We start from the raw sequence: 22930 nt of genomic DNA on the forward strand, positions 1-22930 counted from the left end.
AGTCATAAGTTAACTTCCGTTAACTTAAATAAAAGGGCATGGGAAGAAACAATCATTTCGCGGAAAGTGTGCCAAATGTTTTCGCCTCTATGCTCGGCGGGAAAGGAAAGGCGGGCGGGGGTACTTGTTTGGCCTAAATATTAACTATACAACTATAGGTTTAGTCCAGTCCCTGAACTCTCTCTTCCGCGCGCCCTTTTATAGGGGCTGTACCCAGGCACGCGAAGAGAGAGTCCAGGATAACTTGCATGTGCATGCGCCAGTTTTTCCCCCAAAATTGGGGGAAAAACCATATTTGGCAGCACTTTTGAAAACGCGCGCGCACAAATGACGAGTTCAACTGCGCGACCGTGTACTAAAGCTGGATCACCGGAATAACTTTAAAAAGCCTAGCTTTCCAGTCAGTGTCTACTAAAAGCTAACGGCCAAAACACAAATCGCTATCCGTCAACTTCTCCTAGTTTTATAGCTGTTTATTGAATTATATTTGGATGCATTTGAGCACAGTTTTTTTCTTGCATTTATTCGCGCACTTGGTCGCGTAGTTGAATTCGTCATTTGAGCGAGCTTTTTTAACCAAGCGCGTCCCAAGCAAGTGACGCCACACTCCTCGCTTCTAATTGGTTCGTTCTGAGCATGCGCATGCAAGCTATCCTGGACTCTCTCTTTGCACGCCTGGGTTCAACCCCTATAAAGGGCGCGCGGAAGAGAGAGTTCAGGGACTGGACTACGATAGGTTCCGAATTTTCTCTCTTAAAGTTGACGATGAATGTTCTCATAACAAAAACGTAATAAGAAAAAATGACTACTGAATAGATTTGCGAAATATGTTTTCCAGTTTTTCATTTTTAAAACGTGTACCATGATAGGCCTTATCACGGTTTTCGACGCCATCTTGACGAGTAGGCAAAGTGGGTAGAAATTACAGTGTTTGTATGGGAATCCGACGGCAAATATCTTTTACAAAAATTGGATTCTGGACAACTTATGAATTGTAAAGTCAAGATGCTTGGCAAAAGTTTTTATTTGCCAAGTTTGAAGGATGTAGCTGGGCTAGAAAGCGTTCAGTTACGTTTTCAATTTCTCATACATTTGTCTCAGTATAATTTTTCCCGCGAACTGCGTCAATCATGCGGAAAAAATATAGACAAATGTATGGGAAATTAAAAATTGTAACTGGACGCTTTCTAGCCCAGCTACATCCTTCAAACTCTCCTTCAAAACTTTTGCCTAGTATCTTAACTTTACAATTCATAAATTGTCCAGAATTCAATTTTTGTAATAAGGCCTATTTTACAAGTTAATAGGGACAGATACTTCAAGTTAGAGGAAGGGGCGAATTATAAGAAGAAAAAAAAACAGCCCACTTACAATATCAGTTGTGTTTTAATAAATCGGCGAAGAATACTCCGAGACCTGACTCAATTTATGGGTTCGATAGGCTGTAATGTTTACTGATTTAGGTACCCGATTTTTATTCCTTTTATTGTTCGTTAGTCTAACCTCAAATGACAATCTTACCTACATCGATGCCAGTGAGACTCGACAGCAAAACGATAGCAACAGTGATTCCAACCATTGTTAATGCGATGATTTTCCTGAAAACAAAAACGAACGTCGAGATCGAATGAATGATGAACTCATAAATGGCGCATGAAAATTTAACCTGACATGGTTTTAAAGTTAATATATATTTCTTTTCCTAATGTTCCAAATGAACGCTATAAGAAGCTGACGTATATAAAAGCATATGCATTTAAAATGAAGTGTTATTTCGTTGGTTTAGATATGAAACAGCCAATGAAAAGCTTATTTATTGTTGCAGTTTTAACTACGAAAGACTAGTAGCGTTTCGCAGCTAGTAAACCTTCGAGTACTCTTGACCTTTCACTCCGAAATTTAAACTTTCTGCGGAGGTGGTATTTTCAGCATTTAAAGATTGTAACATTATTCGTTCTAACACTTAAAGGAAATTCTTCTTTCTCCACTTGCGCACTTCAAACGTTGAAGTCGAATAACTTTAAGCAATGTATCCCTTTTATCATAATGTAAACTTAATCTTATTAAAATACTTGTGTAACATCTTTTTACCTTTATATACCTAATTGTTTTGACCTTATTTTTCTTTTCAAATCACTTATACTTCTCTAAGCTCGTAAAAGGCTGCCACTCAGAAATACCACCATAAAGAGTTAAACACCAGTCTTATTTTTATACATTGTCAAAGATCATTTTCACACTAATTATGTTGTTGAAAAGCAACAGAATAGATACTTTGATATTTACTTACTTGTTGATATAATGTGGATCGAAAGATGGTCCAAGCAAATTAAGAGGAGTTTTGATTAATAATGAAAAAAGAACGTGGGGTTGGTTTCCTTTTGTTCACTTTTCATGGTGTCTAGCTTGTTTGCACCTTGTTGCATACTATAGGCACCTTCTTTGAAGTGGTATGTCATGACACGAGTGAGAGAGTAAGACGGGAGGTGGTCCAGGTGCCATTTGAGGGAAAATTGAACAGTTTCATATTTTGCTTGCTAACCGCTTAAGATCTTATTAAGGCCAAATCAAAACTCCCATAACTGCTTATTTCTTTTGCTCAAGTTTCGTTGGTGACTGTGGTTGTTTACCATTTACCAAATATTTCTGGAAATTCCGGCTGGGTTGTTAATACAACACGACTTTTCGGTTCACTCTACTGGAAAATTTCCGGAGGGAACGGATCTTCTAAAAAGGTGGTCCCATTTTCCTGGGTAGATGTTCTAAAATGAAATTTATTTAGGTGTCTAAATTCAAAAATGGAAAAGAAACACTTGTCGAAATACGATATTCTTTGAAACTATATTTTGCGTATGTTCCCAAGGAAAAAAAAAATGATCATTAGAGAGATTAAGCATGACGTTTTTTTTTCTCGCGAACGGCACAAATTCAACTTCTGCCGTTTGCCGTTTAGCGTTCGTACGCGGAAATGAAAAGTTTTGTGTTTGCGTGAATGTGGGATTATTTCCCTATTTTTATGAGGCATTATTTTCAGAATTCGATAAAAAGGTAACAAAATGAAAGGCAAGCTCGCGTTTGTCGTTTGCCGTATAACGTCATGCTTAATCTCTCTATTAACGGCTAGATTAATGGGAACAGTTATATTCTATGTACCACAATCAACCTTCCTGCTACTCTTAAGCACTGAATCACGTAACACAAGGTCTTTGGAAACTAGAAAGAAATCGAAACAAACGGAGAAATCCTTATAAAATGGCGATGGAAAAAATCGAATACTAACAGCAACTCTTTTATGCGACGATGTACCAAGCTGTTCAAAAAGCGTTTGACCAAATTATAGTTCAATTTTCCAACGGTAAACAAACTTCACACGATAAAAAATCCTAAGATCATTCAAAGACCATTTTCATACTTATAACATTGTTGAAAAAAATAAATCAAAATACCTTATTAAAGGAAATTAACGCATGTGTTAATTAAGGTATTTGAAATTAACGCGACTTAAATCAACGCGAATCGAAGAAAAAAATACTTCCCAATAAAGAAAATTAACGCGAAAGAGGGGGTAACATTTCAAAATTAAGGAAATTAACGCGACGTACACTAAAAGGAAAAAATGTTGAGACAAAACATGTTTATTCAGGCTTACTTCAACACCAGGCGTATAATCCTTAACGAAGGAATCTGACCGCCTCGAGCGTTCTTCGCAGTTTCAGTGATACCGGCAGATTTTCACACTGATTAAATAATGCCTTTTCCTCGGATTCAAGAACGTCTGAACTGTATCGAGAAATCGGGCTCAAAAAAATGGAAATTAAGGTCACGGAAATTAACGCTCTACTTAATTAAAGGCGCGGAAATTAACGTTAACAAAATTAACTTAAATTAACGCGAGTTTTTGAAATTCGTGTTAATTTCATGAAGCGTTAATTTTCTATTATAAGGTAGTTATTTAGATATGTACTTACTTGGTGATATGTTGTTAATGGAAAGAACGTCCAAGAAAATTAAGAGGACTTTGTTACTGAATCACAGATAAGGCGGAGTGCGTTAAATAGTAATGAATAAGAAACGTAGGTTTGCCGGGTTTTCTTCTGTTCACTTTTCAAGGTGTTTACCTTGTTGGCACCTTCTTGCATAATAGAGGCACCTTCTTTAAAGCAGTTTATCGTGACACAAATGAGAGAGTAGGACGGGAGGGGTCCCAGGTGCCATTTGAGGAAAAAACGGTGCGTCCAATCGCGTTCAAGTTCTTCCACAGCCTCAAAGTCACAACTCACAAAACCGCTGATATTCGCACCTTTCGCTGGTGACTTCTCAAATGTGAAAGAGTAAATAAAATGAAAACCTACATTTAAGTGTCTAGGTGTTTACATTTTGCAAAACTAATTGGAGACACCAAAGTTAATCGATTCTTGAGGAATAAAAACCTTCTCGCACTCCTAGAAAAAACCGGCCATTTTTGTTTTCCTGTCATCTATTCTCGTCCCCATAGCCCATACTGCTAGGCTCAGCAATGTCGAAACTGTGAACTCAATGAGTTGTTAACGCAATCTATTTACAGATCCCCCCTCGCCTGATGAAGTTTATCCTCGTAATCACACAGGCGTTAACGCCACTCTTCAATGTAAACTGACATCTACCAATCCAAAGCCAAACATCCTTGTTTCATCCTTGTTTTCGTTGCTTGAACCCTTTAATTTATTGTTCATTTTCTTTTTTGAGAAGATTACTAAACAAAGTGTATTTTATGTGACATCCAACTCGTTTTGCATAATAAATCTTCCTTTAACGCGACTTTTTCACTTTGTTTTGCATTCTTGTCGTTAACCGTTATCCAAACAACATATATAACTCTAATTAAATTAATTTGTTAATTTGTAGTCCCAGTAGCTCAGTGGTAGAGCATCCGTCCTAGAACACGGAGGGTCGTGGGTTCAAATCCCATCTGGAACTCGGAATTTTTTTTCCGAGTTTTTCAGTTAATGCAAAATTTATCATGCTATATAACCGTTATCCAAACAACATATATAACTCTAATTAAATTAATTTTTAGCCAAACCGTTATTTATAAATTAATTTTTAGCCAAACCGTTATTTATAAATTAATTTGTAGCCAAACCGTTATTTATAAATTAATTTGTAGCCAAACCGTTATTTATAAATTAATTTGTAGCCAAACCGTTATTTATAAAAGTGAAACACTATTTCGACTCAAGACCGAAAAACGCATTGTTTTTTTTTTTTTACTCCCCGTATTAAAGCTACTCGTGGCTCTGTGTAGTGGTTTTGATAATGTCACATAGGGCTGACACTTTTTTCGCATTCTTAATAATTAACTCACATAGACAAATGGCTAAAATGCGGGCTTGTTTGCCTTGGCTTAATTAAGCGAACTGCAAAGGGAGACTGACGTTGGCATGAACACAGAGCAACTCATTTGACAAATTTGCAAAAAAATGAAAAAGAGAAAGATTATTCACTCACTTGTTGATGTGAAGTAGCTCGGAAGAAGTCCAAGGCGAACTAAAGGAACTCTGTCTCCAAATCACAGAAAAAGGACGTTTGTAATTGTTTATGAACAAGGAATGTAGGTTTGGTTCTTTATTGTTGAGTTTGGCGGGTGCTTAGCTTATTCAAATTATCACTATTAATGCAGTCACCAAGCTTCTTTGAAGTATAATATTTCAAGTCACAATTAGCATACCGTAAAATTTCGTTTAAAAAGCCCTTCGAAAATAAGGCTTCTCCTTCAGCCAGTAATGTAGCAGCTCTCGTAAGCTTGTAATTCTACTTGTCCTCTAGTGTATTTGCTATTGTTTTGGGGGCTAGTGACATTGTTCTCGCTGTTTGTTCTATTGTTCTCTCAAAGGGTAGCGAGCCATTCATGTGAGACCAGCTTACGAAAGCTGCTACCCAACCCTCTTCAGCAAACTCGTTCCCAATGAAAAGCCTGGCCTGGGAACGAGGCTGCTTCGTCAAATCTCTTCTCGGATAATAAGACCTTTCGAATAAAATAGAAGCTTATAATCTTATACCAACATTTTAAACTTTAAATGCGGCAAAAACATTGTATTTTGACTATAAGACCCGCTTCTGTAGAGAATTATTTAGATCATTTGTTGATCGTAGAATTTGTTTTTGTCTTCCGATCGTCAGGTTTAAAGTGTTTTCAATGGCCGGCATTTTCAGACGAGTTTGTTTAAATACTCTTCTAAAGATGAAGCTCAAATGTTATTGAAACGCAAAATCCCCTCCGATAAAAACCCCGATTAAACACCTTCCAGAAGAAACCCTAGGCTTTTTATTTTAATTTACTAGAATAGGCTATTTTGGAGTTCCCTTTGCCTCTGCTTCAAAACGAGTTCTCGAGCATCACGGTTGCTTTCGGTTCTAACTCTCAATTAGTTTGATTTAGCCTACATGAAATGATTTGATCTAAGTGAGCCCGACTGCTTCACCTCTCAGCAGTGAACAAGAAGAGAAATAGATCACAAACAGTGGTAGACTCGCTTTGATAGTAAGGCAAACGACAACTCGAAAAATAGAGATGGGGGCTCCGAGTTACCCGCCCTTTTTCAAGCACTTGTTGTCACGTGACCAGACAACATGTAAACACGTGACAATACGCGTACTCACTTTCCCGAAGAAGATTGTGAGATACTGTCGAAAGCTTTGTTCTGCTTTAAAGTTCAGACCTTGTAACAAGAATTATTATTCAAGAAAACCGCAAGGTTGAGTTAATTTGTAAAATGGTGTTGTTTTAAAGTTTGACCGATTAATTTTACTTGCATGTGAAATTAAGATTGCTGGCAGAGATAACAGATTTTTAATATTTAATTTATTTGCAGATCCTCCGTCGTTGAATGACGTTTATCCTCGTAACCACACAGTAGTTGAAGGCGTCAACGTCACTCTTCAATGTAAAGTGACAGCTGCCAATCCTAAGCCAAACATCACGTGGTATAGCGTTACAGCAAACAACACAGTACTGTGGTATGGAGTGAACTTGACCTTTACCAGAATCTCAAGATCTGATGCGGGACAGTACTATTGTGTTGTTGGAAATGGAATCGGCCAAGCTGTGACTTCCAGGATCAGTACCATTGATGTGCAGTGTAAGTAGATTAAAGATAATTAAATTTTTTAAACTTACGATTACTCATGAGATTCCGTTAACATCCGTCATTCTTTTTAATTCAACTCCGTTTCTATTTTAATAACGTCAAAATTCCATATTATCATTTGTTAAAATTCAATTTATCACGTGACATGAAACATAAGTGCTTTGAAAAAGATAAGTACGGAACTAACCTTTTTCTTCAAGGCGCTTAGTTTGATCCATACGTGGCCGATGGTGCAGCGAGGTCCATACGCCACATGCACGTCCTCAGAATGAATATTTTAGTCCGATCCCTTGACATGGTCTCCACGTGGTCAATAAGCTCATAGTATTTTATGCAGCTATGGAAGGATACGACAAAACACTGTATTCTAGCAATATGTCCGGCCCATACTTAGTCTTATGCGTCTCATGGCGTAGCTAAGGTTTTATTTGCCCCTAAAAGATAGCTCATAACAGGCAGGCGAATAACAGCTATAGTGATTTTAATGACCTTGAAGACGTTGTCATCCAATGCTATTAGCTATAAAGCAGTTTTTTCTTGCTTTATTGATCTACACCATCAAAACAGCAGGGCGACGTATTTTTATTTCTTCGAGTACAAACCTAAAAGATACCTTCATGCTTAAAAACATGGGAGTACCAAACCCCACCCACCCCTTCCTCCGTCCGCCAACAACGAGACGAAATTTAGATAAGCCGACGCTTTAAAATGTTAAGTACTTCTTACAAACGTATTCTTTTAGTCTCTAATGCTTGTTTCGTCGTCATACAGTGCACTCAAAAGGAAGGGGGGTGAATAAGGGTGCGCAAATCCGCCGATCCGTGCTATTTTTTGGCCTAATCCGTCAATCCGCCACTATTTTCGCTCAAACCCGAATCCGCATTGCTTGAAAACTTGTGGGTATAGTTTCACCGCAGCGGACAGTAGATGTTGTTTTTTATGCCAAACTTTTAAGAAGTTTCGTTGCATTGCTTGTTTTCGTGCCAAGTCCGTCAACATACCGACGAAGGCCGACCAAAGAGATCCGAACTACGTTTTATTATCCGCTCAATGTTTTGCAAAAATCCACAATCCGTGCACTTTTTACGGCCAAATCCATCGATTCGCGAACTTGTTCACCCACCTCCATAATGTTTCAGTTTGCTACTTTTCGTTGCATAATTTGGACGCTTTGTAAAAAAATCATTTTTACAAACGAAATCGAAGATATATTGGCGTTGATTTCAGGAGTAGTACAACTGAATGGTATCAAGAGGGCCGATCTTTTTAAGAATCACTTAACTAGTGCGCGTAAAACAGCACAGTACAAGTTTCATATCTAACGATAGGTGTTTGGCGATGCTGCCCGTCTAGGGAACAAATATGGACTTTCGACTAGGGCGCTAGTATATTGTCAGACTGACTTGGGCGGGGGAAAAGCTTGGCAGAGCACAGGCTTGCTGCACGGCACTGATTACTAAATGCCAGAAGTACAGGGTAGTTGCCCCTTGTCAGTAGGACAGCATAATAACAAGGACTCACACAGATCTGGAACTCAATAGTCTTCTTTATTTCTCGTTAAATTAAACATCGTAGTAGGTGACTGAAAGTAGATCAAATGTTGCACAGTACAAGGCTAACAATGAGATAACTTATAGCAGGTGAAAGTACTAAATAATTTAAATGAAGTTTACAGCAAATTTAAAATAAACAAGTACATTTGGTTTAAACAATATGAATCTTTGGAAGGAAATTGTTTAACACTTAAATCTTCCGTTCAGGATAAGCTTCAGAATATTGCTCAAGATGGAGGTAACTAATTATAATGTATTTTTTGTAAATGTGCTTGCTTTGCGTTTTACAGCTAACGAAATGAATAAATAACCGACAATGATCAAATTACAACGGACAACTCTTCCTAAGCTTGAAGACGAATTTCTTAAACGCTAAATATTCTAATTGCTTCTTGAAGCCTTAAAATATCACAAATATGTATCAGGGAAATAAACATTATATATTGTATGGTTAATCATGAATCATTTAATAAATAAAGGTAGGCTAAGCAAGAGTTTCTCGTTGCTATTACTACAGTCCATCTGCATCGCAGTCTTCCGGTTTCATCCCAAACACAATGCGGGGCGGCAAACTCCAGTCAACTGCACCACGTTTCATTTTGACCAAGAAATCATTAGCACATCTGAAGTAGTTTCTTCCAAAAAATCTAATGCCAGCTGTTTTACCCTGGGGAGAGGGATGTCCTCCAGCCTTGATGTAATGCCTTTTTCTGTCAATCAAATTATGTTCTTTAGAAAAGGCTTTTGCTTTGTCTCCCCAAAGAATCCAAGCCATTGGCTGGCCTTACTTGCTAATATACTCAACCAGAAGTTGTGTAAAATCGATCCAAAGGTATTGATGAGACCCCGCCATGTATTTTGAGGGTCCTTGTTTTACTGTTAACGCCGCGTTCAACAGTAGGACTCCTTGGTCTACCCAGGGTGTCAGGTCACCGTTAGACAGATCCACATCCACTCCTTCCACTTTCAACTCCACAAGCATGTTAAACACGGTTGGTACGGATTTACGGGGATCTTGACCTGTCTTCAAGCTGAACGCCGGGCCTGTAGCTTGGCCTGCTTCGGGGACTGGATCCTGACCTATGATAACAACTCTGACTTTATCGAGAGGGACGGTAAAAGCTCTGAACATGTTGGGCATTGGAGGTTCGATTTGATACTTTTCAGCCTCTTTCAAAAGTAACGGAGATATTTCACTGATGTCCTTTTGAACTAGTTTAAGAGCCAATAACTCTTTCCATCCAGCCGGAAAACAGTTATGCTTGTAGACAAAATCGTACAATGAGACAGTTTTGTACGTCGCCTTGCGACATTTCTCCTTAGGGTCTACCTCCTTTCCCTTAGCTTCTTTTTCTTCTTGTACCATTCGAGTGAAACGCTTTTCCAAGTGAGTCCTATTATGGACTTGTGCAGTATTGCGCAACCCTGTTCACGTGAAATACAGTGAACGATAAAAACTCTGGGGTCTTGCGATTCTGGGTTCTAGAATTTTGATGACGTCACAAGAAAATCAAGAATCCAGGTTTTTTCTTCGGAGGGGATGCACCGCTAAGGAATGGCGTAACTGACTTTTTTGCAGAACACCAGTTGTATTAGAAAGCCGCAGGTCATCTCAGGGGGAGGGGAGATGGTGCACATCCCATGCGCCCTTCCCCTAAATCCGCCCATGTTTACTGTGCAAACAATAGTGGATGGAAACTGTACAAATCAAAACCGTTTCATCGAGTGTCGCGATCACTATCTAAAAAAGAATACGTTCTTGGTATATGTCATCGTGCTATATGCTCTCGTTTGTAACAACCTTTTCTATATATACGTTGAGAAAGGCCAAAATTTCGCACAAGGAAACAAGTAAACTGAAATATTCTAAAACTACCAAATTGACTAAACTTACCTGCAACACTGCTAAACATACTCCACAGCAATAAGATGACAACGGTGATTCGAGCCATTGGCAATGTTTCTTAACAAGAAAGAAAATAAAAGGCAAAAACCTTAAATTAGCCCGACTCTAAACTCCCTCTTGTAAAATGTTCCGAAAATACAGCGTACAACCATCATATGCGACACTTGAACGCTAAGAATGCCAACAAAAAGCCTCAATGAACGACTGAGTGCTTAAGAGGCGACTGGACACTAGTAGTTTAAATGGATAAACTATCATATCTTAGGTTAAAATTAAAATAAAGCGGGGACATTAGCATAAAAACTCTACAACTTGTCCGCACACAGCGAAGAAAAGAAAAAATTAATTTACTTGTGGATATGAGGTTGCTTGAAAGAGGTCTAAAGTAAACTAAAGGAACGCTGTTTTCGAAATCACAAAAAGGAAAGTAGTTAATTGTTAATGAACAAGGAATGTTAAGTTTTGGTTGTGCATTGTTCAGTTCTCGGGTACTCAGCTTGTTCGTGATTTCTGATAATGAAGTCACCATGCTTCTTTGAAGTATAATATTTCAAGTCTTGTCTAGCAAAGCGTAAATTTTCAATAAACAAGCCGCGACAAAGAGAAGACTTCTCTATTCAAATCGCTGGACAAAATTCATTGGCAATTCTGATAGTTGTTTCCGAATATAAGCCCTCTAAGACATGTGGGCAACATTATCGAAAATAATAATACTCATTGACCGACTTTTCAAGAAAGACTGGGAAATATTTGGATATTTTTAAAAATAAAGTATTAAAGAAAGTTGTTTCCGAGTGTTAGCCTCGCAAAACAAAGCACAATAAAAGCGGTATTTGATAAAACACTTATTGACTGACTTTTCAAGCCAGACGGGGAAATATTTGGATATTTTTAAAAGTAAAGTATTTAAAACACCAGTTACATACAGCAATTTACATACCGTTAAATTTCCAAAATCTGTAAGAGCGTTTTCAAGTAAATCAAGAATGAAATTTTCAGAAAAACACCGTTTCGATATAAAATAGGTGCTTTAAAATTGTTTCGTATTATTTGATCACAGTTACTATCACTGAAATATAAATACTTACACCATCAAAGACCATTAACTAAAAGCAAAAGTCTTTTTGCTTAATTTGTTAAGATATATCGACTGCCGATTGTAAGAAATTATAAGAAAATACCAAAAACTTCATTCTTGATTTACTCTAAAACGCTCTTACAGATTTTCCTAAAATTTTGTGTACAGGTAGTAAATCTACTTTACTTGAACATATCAAAAAATAAACACCAAGAGTCAATCTAGATTTCGAGAAAATCAAGCTTGTTTGAGAACAAAAGAAAACGTCAATGGTTGCTATGGAAACCTTTGTGACAAAGTGACGGGTAAAAAATAATAATTTGGTCATATTTGATCATTATGGTGTATTTTGGCAAAAATCGAACATTGGCTTTCTAGATAATTTTAATTTTCAAAACAACCCCCCTTTGGCTAAAAAAAAACTACATCGAGCCTCCTTAAAGGAGGAAAATCCGAGAATTAACTATGTATTAGTTTTGAGCGCTAAAATAAACCCATGAGGGTTCTCTTAACGTTAGCCCTAGCAAACTGTCTCTATAGCGGACCCCTTCGGGATCACCATAAAATTTGGTGTCCGTAGTGAGGGAAGTGAGATTTGTTTTCAGTAATTCTTATTCTCCGGGACTTTAATTCCTGTCCGTAATAACGGGTGTCCGTAATATCAAAATGTCTACAAGGTGAGATCTAGAGTTCTTCAGACTTCTTCGGTGGGATTCCAACCCACGACCTCCAATTTGGATAAACGTTCTTCTACCGACTGAGCTACGAGGCCAGTCGGTAGCAAACCGTGAGTAAAGTAAGGTGTTGAAAAAACATTGATGAATAATGAAAGAATACTGAAACATCCTTAGGAAGGCCTCTTTTTGGGTTTAATTGCTTTTCAAATGTTATGGTTTGGAGATTTTGGCTAGGCTTGTTCAATTCTCCTGGTCCTTAGCTTTTTAATTTGTCACTGATAATGTAGACACCTTGGTTCTTTGAAGTATAGCATTTCAAATCTGTCGCAATTAGCATACCTTTTCAAACAAAGCCTCTAAAAAGAGGACTTCTCCCTGCAAATCTCTATGCAGACACCTCGGCATTCATTGGAAGTTTCTTCCGAGGTATGAGTTCAAGTGCTTATACCCATGTATCTTTATGTGGCTATTAGACCTTCTGCAAAAATGTTTTGTGTTCGCCTTTACATGCACAGTTTTCTTTTCGTGACTTTCGAAGTTCATTCAGTGACCGTAAATTGTTTTGTGTTTCATGACCAGAATACATTGCGGTATGCTACTATATTTACAGCATTGAAGTCCTTTTGGTTTTTATTATGCATTATTTGTTTTGTTTTGTTTTTATGGGATGCGGGGTGGGGCTGGGGTCGGTGAGGAGGTCACAGATTTATTCAATCCCTTCCTACCTAGTTTTAAATCAAGTGTGAATTTGCAAGGACCATCGTGACAAAATAGAAGTACCGGTTTATTTCACTGTAGAAGATCTAATCAGCAATCACGAAATAACAAACGAAGAAAACTGGCGCGGCTGATAAAACTTTGTGGGGGTATAATTAACTTCCAATATTTCGGAAGTCACAGCCTTCCTCCCGATATATAGTTACGCTTAGTAGCAAGATTAAGTATTTTCTCTTGTTAGTAGTTAACATTGTTTCCGTCAATTTAAAAATGTAAATTATTGCAGTTCAAATTAAATTGAATAAACTGCAGACAAAATAAAATGAACGTTTTTCCTTCTTGCAGATCCGCCATCACTAGATGTCAACTACCCTCGTAACCACACAGTTATTGAGAAGGAAAACATTACCTTGCAGTGTAAAGTAACAGCCTCAAATCCTCGTCCAAATATAACGTGGTATAATATTACATCAAACAGTACAGAGCTCTCTTACGGAGAAAAGCTGACTTTGACAAACGTCTTAAGAGTACATGCAGGGAAATATTATTGCGTGGTTACCAATGGCATTGGTTCGCCTGTTGTATCACGGACCAGTGATGTTAACGTGTTATGTAAGTAATTCACAACAAGGAATGCCTTAGTTCTATAGAAATTGGGCAAGGTGTAAACTAAAAGACGGAAAATCAGAGAATTAACTACGTATTTGTTTTAAGCGCTAAAATAAACCTGTGAAGTTTCTCTTAGCGTTAGCCCTAGTCAACTATCTCTATAACGGACACCATATAATTTGGTTTCCGTAATAGAGGAAGTCCGTGGTAGCGAGAGTTATTTTCAGTCATTGTTATTTGCCGGGACTTCAAGTGCTGTCTGTAATAACGGGGTGTCCGTAATATCGAGATGTCTGCAAGGCGAGAGATCTTCAGACTTCTTCGGTGGGATTTCAACCTACGACCTCCAATTTGGAAAAAAGTTCTTCTACCGACTGAGCTACGAGGCCAGTCGGGAGCATATCGTGAGTAAAAAATGGTGTTGAAAAAACATTAGTGAATGATGAAGGAATACTGAAACTTCCTCAAGGAGGCCTCTTTTTTGGGTTTGATTGCTTTTCAAATGTTCTGGTTTGGAGATTTTGGCTAGGCTTGCTCTATTGAGTGCACTTTTCTATAACAGTGGCTCTCTGCACTGGAATATAAATTGTACTTTTGCCTGAAGAATTTGTGAAGCTCCCTTAGTGTTAAAAATGCTACAAGGAGCATTTCGTAAGCTCAGTGATATGTCCCATTCAAATCACTCCCATTCAGAAAAAGTGGCCTTTTCGCGGCATATGCAATTGTGAGTCTAAAAGGCTCGCTCTGAATCTTAGAAACGGATCGTAACGGCCTTAAATTTTAAGCCCACAAGGCCATAAAGTAAACGAATGCTTGATTTTTCAGATTCGCCGTCTCTAGATGTCAACTATCCCCGTGACAACACCATACTCGAAGGAGGAAACCTTACTCTTCAATGCAAAGTGACAGCTGCCAATCCTATGTCAAACATTACGTGGTATAGTGTCACTGGAAACAGCCTAATATTGTCGTACGGAGTCAACCTGACATTTACAAACATCTCAAGAACTCAAGCTGGAAGATACCATTGCATTGCAAGTAATGGTATTGCTGATTCAGCAGTTTCCCGGACAAGTGTGATAAATGTGTTATGTAAGTTTTATAGCCATTAGTCAAAGCCAGTAATCCACTGTTAACAATAACCAATGATGGAATTTTGATTTCATATTGTTTTAGCAAGTGCGCTGGACTCCGGATCGAGTGGTCCGGGTTCGATCCCTGGCCGGGGTCACTGCGTTGTGTTCTTGGGCAAGATGCTTTACTCTCATAGTGCCTCTCTCCACCCAGGTGTATAGATGGGTACCGGCGAATTTAATGCTGGGGGATGACCCTGTGATGGACTAGCATCCCATCCAGGGGGGAGTGGAAATACTCCTTGTCGCTTCGCGCTAAGGAAACCGGGATAAGCTCCGGCCTGATGAGACACTAGGCTTAAACGCAAACTTAAACTTTTCCTTACTTGCTTCTCCAAACCCTATAACAATGCCAAAACAGACGGGGCTGTTTAAACTTGTATAATGTGTATCTAGACATTTGTTAAAATAAATGCGGCTTTTTTGTTGTTAAAATTGCATGTCCAAGGTAACCTAATTCAGTTGGAATAACTATTAAAATAGTTTTCGCCGAACATTCGAGCAATACAGGCAAAAACTAAAGTTACCACAGAGATCTCGTAACATGGTAACAGTTTGAGTACAGCTAACAAAAAACTATCAAAACTTTAGCACTCAAGCTGACCCCGCCAGAGACAACTGGATTGTAAAATATCTACATTTTAGTTAAAACTGACGTTTCACGCCAGTTCAAAACAAAATGGCACACGTTTTAAACATTTTTACGAGACGAGGTTTGACTTTGATTTTCTCGAGAATGCTTGAGAGTTGTTTAATCACGGGATCACTAAGACAAATGAATTTCAGTGAGATTTTTCATATAGTATATAAAATGTCACCATACTATGAGTAGATTTTTGGTACTTAATTTTTGCACTCATTGCTCGAACTTTGAGCGGAATCCGTCTCAACATTGCTTTCGTCTCTTCATTCAGATCCACCAAGTCTTGATCCAAATTATCCTCGCGATCATCCCATAACCGAAGGAGAAAGCATATCATTGAAGTGCGTTGTCACAGCAAGCAATCCACGCCCGAATGTTACCTGGATAAAACTAAGTGATCCTGGAAAGGAATTCCCAAGGGACATCAAACTGGATCTGAGCAACGTGGTGCATGGCGATGAAGGGGAATACCGCTGCCTAGTAGAGAACGGTGTCGGCGAACAGATACGGTCACGGGTCGCTAGAGTGGAAGTACAAAGTAAGTGCCTCAATTGACAGACGGGGTGGGGTGGGGGTGAATAGCAATATACAAATCAGCTGCTCCTTGCTATTTTGTTTTGCCCAGTCCATCCATCCGCCGCTATTTTCGTTCAAATCTGCATTTCTTGAAACTTTCTGTGATAACGTTTATCGTGAGGGAGAAGAATTGAGAGCACAAAGACTAAAAGAAGCCGCACCCCACCCCCTCGCAGTCCAGTTTCCAGTCCTGGCGTCCAGTTCTCTTGCCGTTCTTTCCCCACGCTCAACGATCGACAAAATAAAGGGCTGTGAACAGACTAAAAGCAAGCCGCACCCGCACCCCACCCCCGCGGTGGCCTAATGGTTAGCGCGCTCGCCTCTGAGTCGAACGGTCCGGGTTCGAGGCCTGGCCGGGGCGCTGCGTTGTGTTCTTGGGCAAGACACTTTACTCTCACAGTGCCTCTCTCCACCCAGGTGTATAAATGGGTACCGGCGAATTTACTGCTGGGGGGTAACCCTGCGATGGACTAGCATCCCATCCAGGGGGGAGTAGCAATACTCCTAGTCGCTTAATGCTACAGAAACCGGGATAAGCTCCGGCCTGATGAGCCACTTGGCTCGACAGCAGGCTTTTTTTTACCCTACCCCCTTGCGCCTCCCGTTTTGCGCTGGCGTCCAGTTATCTCGCCGTTCGTTTCCCGCGCTAAACGACCCAAAAGAGGGCTGTGAGCAGACTAAAAGCAAGCCTACGATTAAATTAATCTATTTTCAAGCTATAGTACTCGGGTTTTGAACAATCCGCTGCAAACATAATGTTTTCCAACCCTTTTCTTTCATTAATTAAATGAATACAAAAATCTAAGCTTCAAATTTAGGTGTAAATATTAAAAAAATGTAAGAAATCGGGCTGAAATATGACGTGTTTTTTCATTGTGCAGGCAGAAACCAGGGAAGCACAGAGGAAGGGGAAAACGAAGCGTTAAAGTCCAAACGTGAGTCGGCGAAAATAAATTGTTTTTTAGCTTCACGTAGAAATACAGTTGAACCCCTATTGAGGCGCCACCCGTGAGAATAAGGTAAGTGGCCGCTAAATAAAGGTTGGTCGCTTAATACGGGTTCGTCTATAAAAAGCATAATTCGTCTTAGAAACATCAATTCATTGCCAGGATATTAAAAGGTCGGCACTAAGCTTAGTGACAACAAAGAACAGATCGGAATCAGATCAAGACGATTATAAGCGTGTGTTTGAACGATGCTATTAGTTGTCATTTCAAATTTCCGTCTCTTATCTGTCATTAGGTTGTTGAAAACAAGGCCAAAATTAGTGTATTTAATTCTTGGTGGCCACTAAATAATGATAAAAGCAATAGACGAATCCTCCTTGGGACGGCCGGAAAGTGGCCGCTAAATGAGGTTTCTTTTTTACAGTATTATACTGGAAACACTCTCGACACTTTGCAATTGACAGCCGGCGGCTTAATAGAGGTTGGCCGCTTAATAGGGGTTCGACTGTAGATATATTTCTTGTGGTTGATGAAACTGAAAGGTAAATTGTAAAACACTTTTTTATTATTTTTCAAGGAAGAGGATTGATCATACTGTTATTGGGCTCAGCTGTTGCTATCTTAACGACTGGAATCTTGCTGATTGTGATCTTTTGTGTTTGTGTTCATAAAAAATCAGGTTTGTACTCAATATTGTAATCTTGGTTTTCGTTGTTAAATCTCCCAACCCCCAACTTTGTCAACGACATTACAATTTAAACTTTCTTTGTAAAATCCCCCACCCCAGCCCTGTTTTATTCCTAAATTACACTTTTTTAGCCAACGAAAAATTTTTAAGGTGATACAATGATATGTTACTTACCCAAAATTTTAGCTTCCAAATTTATTCAAACATGTAGCCGTGCGAGGCGCGGGAAAACGTGCGCGAGTGCGTCACGATTGGTTTGGGTTCTACTTCTGATTGGTTGAGAAAGTGCCGCGAATTTTTTAAACTAATCACTAAGCGAAGTAATGCAAAGACAAATACGGAGTTACTTTCAAGCTGAAATGAAAATCGCTCTATTATTCTTTTTATCTAATTCACAGGATGGATTATCTACAACTGTGACAGAGCTCAGGACCACCCAAACACGAGCTCGGATTACGTTAACTTGCAGTATTAGTTTTAGTTATACGAAAGTGGTTAAGGGTATTTTCATGATTCAAAATTGTAACCCTTTGTAACCTTGTAAAATGGATACCTTTTTTTCTCGTGAATAATCTTGATTTCGTTCTTAGCTATTGCCGTGAAGCGTGATTTTGCACAAGCATTTTCCAAAAAAAAAGATACATGTATAACATTTGTCGTTCACCGTGATTTTGTTTATGTTCTATTATTTTCAACACCTATAACTATGCAATAAAAAATGTTTCGTGAACCTAATAGGCCGCTCTTCGTTGCCTTCTTTTTGTAACGCGCAAGATAGGAAGCGAACAGATAGTAAAGATGTCATACAATATGCAGAACTTTGAAAGTTATGTCTCAAAATCTTGCAAATTTTAGGAGATCATGTGCATGAAATTTGACCTCTTTTGAATTTTTTTTCTTGCTTGAATTGCCATATCATTTTCCATGAAGACCGTTTTATTTTCTGATACTGACCCCACCACTACCCTTTTGGTGGTTTCATAGATTTCGTGGTTTGATAGGTTTCAAGGTTCCATTGTGTTTAGATTTTATGGTTTCAAAGCTTTCATGGTTTCAGGCTTTATAGGTTTCATGGGTTTCTTGGGTCTCGTTGTTTCATGGTTTTCATTTTATGCAAACTTAACAACGTAAGTTTACTGGATCGTTTGTTTGTTGTTGTTTTTTCTGTTAATAGATGAAAAGTTAGAACCCCGTGAATTCAGACCTTCTTTCTTTAGAGCTTAAAACAAAAGCAAACTTTCTTATGCAACTGCAAACGATGATGTTATAAAAAGTGGATATCCGACCGTATTTGTCTCGTAAATAAACCTTCTGGTTTTTATCAAGCTTTTTCTAGTTCAACTTATCGTCGATTTTTCGTAACAAAATTTCAGAAATTAAATAGTTCTTGCGCTCACTGGTTAGCTTTTTGTCAGATAAACGTTAAAGCTCCCATAAATCACAGGTAGCCCACACTCCTTGAAAGCCGTGAAGCCTCCTTGGAAGCCGTGACGGCGTAATATAAGAGTTTGTATGGGAATTTAATCATCGTTCAAGGCAGTTCGAAATATGAAAAAGAAATTCAATAAAACGGCTTATTCTTTTCTTCTGTGTGTTACTTGTGCATCTGTGGCATTTTGGGGGGTGTTTCAAAGCGATTCCAGCGAATTTTTGTTTCACTGTTTTACTCTCCCGAAGATAGTGACAGTGATAGCTAAACTCGCTGGATTCGCTTTAAAAGGGTCGTTAATTAAGATTTCCCGTTTGAGTGGATAAAGGAGTCTTCCTATTGTTCTTAGCTATGTTTTAATTTTGACTCCACCCTGCTCTACCGGGTGATGTACATGTTATCTTACAAAATGGTCGAGCCATAGAGGAAAAATACGACATTAACGCTCTTACATCCCAGAACATCCCCAATGACGCCACTTTGCTATTTTAAAAAAAATATGACGTTTTCAATGACGTAAGCCCTCGGATCGTATAGTTCGTCTGGATCGGTTGGAACGTTTGGATCGTCTGGATGGTCTGGATCGTTTGGATTTTAATTTAATTTTAATTTAATTTTAATTTAATTTTTAATTAAGTTTTAATTTTAATGAATTTTAATGTAATTTTATTTTTAGTTTTAATTTAATTTTAATTTAATTTTTAATTTAAGTTTTAATTTTAATGAATTTTATTTTAATTTTAATTTTAATTTAATTTTAAATTTTAACTTTAATTTTAGTTTTAATTTTAATTAATTTTAATTTAATTTTAATTTAATTTAATTTTCAATTTTGTTTAATTTTAATTTTAATTTAATTTAATTTAATTTTAATTTGATTTAATTTTAATTTAATTTAATTTTTAATTTTAATTTAATTTTAATTTTCAATCGCCCGACCCGACTCCGCCGCACGAGAAGCCGCGCGTGGACCGCTACAGGAGCTTGCGTAAGTGTAATTTTTAAATTTAACGGGGGGACAAAACAAAATGAAATATGTTACTGTAATTCTTAAATTCATTGTCGAACGGCGATGTAAATTTTATTCGTAAGAACAAGATAGAAGTTTTTATAGGATTTTCTTTCCCCGCGCGCCGGGCCGGTAAGTTGGGGGGGGCGCCGGAGAGCGCTCGAGAGTGTCCGTTAAGAGAGCTTCGACTGTAGTCATAATTTTAATTTTAATTTAATTTTAATTTTAATTTTAATTTAATTTTAATTTTAATTTTAATTTTAATTTTAATTTGATTTAATTTTAATTTAATTTAATTTTAATTTAATTTAATTTTAATTTAATTTTAATTTTAATTTTAATTTAATTTTACATTTTAACTTTAATTTTAGTTTTAATTTTAATTTAATTTTAATTTCATTTTAATTTAAATTTAATTTTAGTTTTATTTTAATTTAATTTTTATTTTTAATTTTCGTTTCGTTTTGTTTTGTTTTGTTTTGAATTTAATTTATTTTAACACAGCCACCAAGGAAGCTACTACACTAATACACACAACTCCCGCTGTCGCACGGGAGTTCACTTGTTCGTCCTCAGGACTCATTTACTGCATGTCCTGCCGTCGCACCCCGGTGGTGTCATAATTTACATCGGCGAAACTGGGTGCACTCTGAGGGAACGTTTCGGCGAACATCTACCAAGCATTACCAAGAGTGTGCGTGTTCTCCCCGTCGCAGAGCATTTCAGCTCAAACGGACACAGCAAAGCCGACGCTCAGGTCCACGGCATCAAGCTCTACGGCGTTAACAAGCAAAGAAAGAGGCAGTAGATGCGTTTAATTTTCCAACTTGAGACCTGCCAACCGCGCTGCCTCAACTTAGATTTTCCTTTCTATTGAGGTTCTTGCGCGCGCGCGTGCTAAAGACCAACTTAAATATTCTTGTGGCGTATTTCTAACGATCGTTCACCATGTTGGCGCCGTTAGCCTTTTTGATGTCCGAGTTAAGCAAGAACATAAATAAATTGCGCGATATTAGTCTATGGAGCATTTCCTCAATGGAGGCGATTTTTGTGGGGGAGGCAAGGGAAAAGCCCTGGGAACGAGGTTGGGGGGGGGGGGCGTTTATAACGCACGGGGCGTTGAGGCGGGGGTTAAATTGAAAACCGTTTTTCCACCGTTTAATGTGGGTTAAATGCGAATATCTTGTTAGCGTTGTAAGCAATCCAAAAACTCGCTGTTTATTTCACAAATCTAAGTTTTGCGGTGTTTTGAGAATTTTTTGGTGAATTTTGGGGATTTTTGGGAGGAGATAGTTTTTCTCAAAGGAGAAGTTAAATTTGGAGAAATAAGAAATATTGAAGATTTAGTGTAGTCTTAAAATTAGAATTTGAAGTTAAAAATTAGTAGATGGACACCAAAACAGTCCCCTGACAACTTAGCGTGCTCTTGCGTGGGGGTCAACTGTCTGTTTCAAAAACAAATTTCTTTCTCTTTTCCTTTCTTTTAACCTGCCAAAATTTCACTCAAATTCACATGTACCCCCGCCTTAATTAAATGGGGCGTCTAATACTTCACCACTGTCAAACGTCTCAGGCAGTTTTTCTCTCTATTTCGGGGAATGTTGTTTATATTAAAGAGCAATTATGAGCAAGGATAGATAAAATAGTTGCTAGCGTAAATATATTTCCATTCCCTCGAAAAAAGGAGAATTTTTTCTTTTTAAACGCTCCGCAATCGATCCGAATGCTTTGACAAATGGCGCCACCATATTTACCTGTTTTGAGACACGCTGAACTCGTTTCCGAGGGACGGACTATTATTTACTTGGAGGGGGGGGGGGGGGGGTATGAAAAATGTGCCCCTGCAAACATTTTTCTTTAGTTTATGCACCTCTGCAAACATATTCTTGGTTTTCACGTGACGTCATCAAAATTCTAAATCCAGAATCGCGAGCCCCCTGACTTTTTATCCTTCACTAGCTATTAGACGTCCTTAATATATATCTTATTGAGGTTTTCAGCTCGATAGCATCCACCGTCTTTGAGAAATAACAATTTAAATTTCGGAGTTTTGCGCCACACGACATCATAATGGCCGCCTGAAGGCTGTCACGTATGCTTAAAAAGAATGCCTCATTCTGTTATTTTTAACGATCTGAACAATTGAGGCTTTACAAGAAGTGTTTACAGTATATGAATGTTTACGTGTTCACGAAGGTGAACTGACCGCGCTTTATAGCAGAAGTGAATGCCAGATGTTTTCATTGATTTCCGGCGGCCATCTTGGTGCCCCTCCACATGGGATCCAACATGGCGTTTCCATACTGCGCTCTCTAAATTTGTGTTAAACATTATGACGGATAACTTGAGTACGGAATACCGTACAGACCTGAGACTTGGACACGTAGACTATCTTGTTATTTTCTACAACCTGTAAAAGTCTTGATTTGTTTAACTCAATAGTTTGGATTTATTTTTTGCAGCGCGTGACAGTATCGTTACTTGCGTGACAGTGAAAACCAGCAATTGTTTTCGAAATGCAAATTTTGTTTCGTTATACAGTAGAACCCGGCCGGTAACTCGAACTCTGAAAGGGAAAGGAAAAAAAGTTCGAGTTAGCGGAGGTTCGAGTTATCGGGGTCGATTGAATACTTAATTTGCCAGGTTAATAATTGATAGTTTATCGATTTTTCAGCACTTCAGTATACAGTACAGTGCAAATTAAACTTATCTCGTCAGAAACACTCACACGATCATACATTTCTAAGATAAGAGAGGAAAATGACTGTCAGATACATATTCGTTGCTCTAAATTGTTGTAGTATTTGTTTTTTATAAATTTTTATAAATGGGCATACG

The 22930-nt window shown here is 38.1% G+C and overlaps 2 protein-coding genes and 1 non-coding gene across 4 annotated transcripts in view; 2 read left to right on the plus strand and 1 right to left on the minus strand.

Moving 5' to 3' along the window:
• LOC144639226 (B-cell receptor CD22-like) overlaps nt 1-19222 on the plus strand; it is a 74357-nt gene extending 55135 nt beyond the window's left edge. Inside the window, exons 6-12 of one of the 2 annotated variants that reach the window (XM_078498513.1) lie at nt 6852-7118; nt 13404-13670; nt 14493-14759; nt 15715-15981; nt 16901-16954; nt 17544-17645; nt 18053-19222. In XM_078498513.1, coding sequence (XP_078354639.1) covers nt 6852-7118; nt 13404-13670; nt 14493-14759; nt 15715-15981; nt 16901-16954; nt 17544-17645; nt 18053-18129 — 1301 coding nt within the window. In that variant the 3' untranslated portion in view covers nt 18130-19222. The remainder of the gene's footprint in view (nt 1-6851; nt 7119-13403; nt 13671-14492; nt 14760-15714; nt 15982-16900; nt 16955-17543; nt 17646-18052) is intronic. The other variant, XM_078498512.1, reaches the window with a different exon arrangement.
• On the plus strand, nt 4884-4956 carry Trnal-uag (transfer RNA leucine (anticodon UAG)). The gene has a single exon. It is a non-coding gene; the product is annotated as a tRNA-Leu (tRNA).
• On the minus strand, nt 9465-10654 carry LOC144639029 (uracil-DNA glycosylase-like). The gene is made up of 2 exons (XM_078498294.1): nt 10575-10654; nt 9465-10105 (listed from the first exon to the last, which is right to left on the minus strand). The coding sequence occupies exons 1-2, from the start codon at nt 10630-10632 to the stop codon at nt 9465-9467; spliced, it is 699 nt and encodes a 232-aa protein (XP_078354420.1). The 5' UTR covers nt 10633-10654.
• Nucleotides 19223-22930: the final 3708 nt, after the last annotated feature.

The sequence above is a fragment of the Oculina patagonica genome, chromosome 14, assembly GCF_052425735.1.
Source record: "Oculina patagonica isolate OP01 chromosome 14, crgOcupat, whole genome shotgun sequence".
Lineage (NCBI taxonomy): Eukaryota > Metazoa > Cnidaria > Anthozoa > Scleractinia > Oculinidae > Oculina > Oculina patagonica.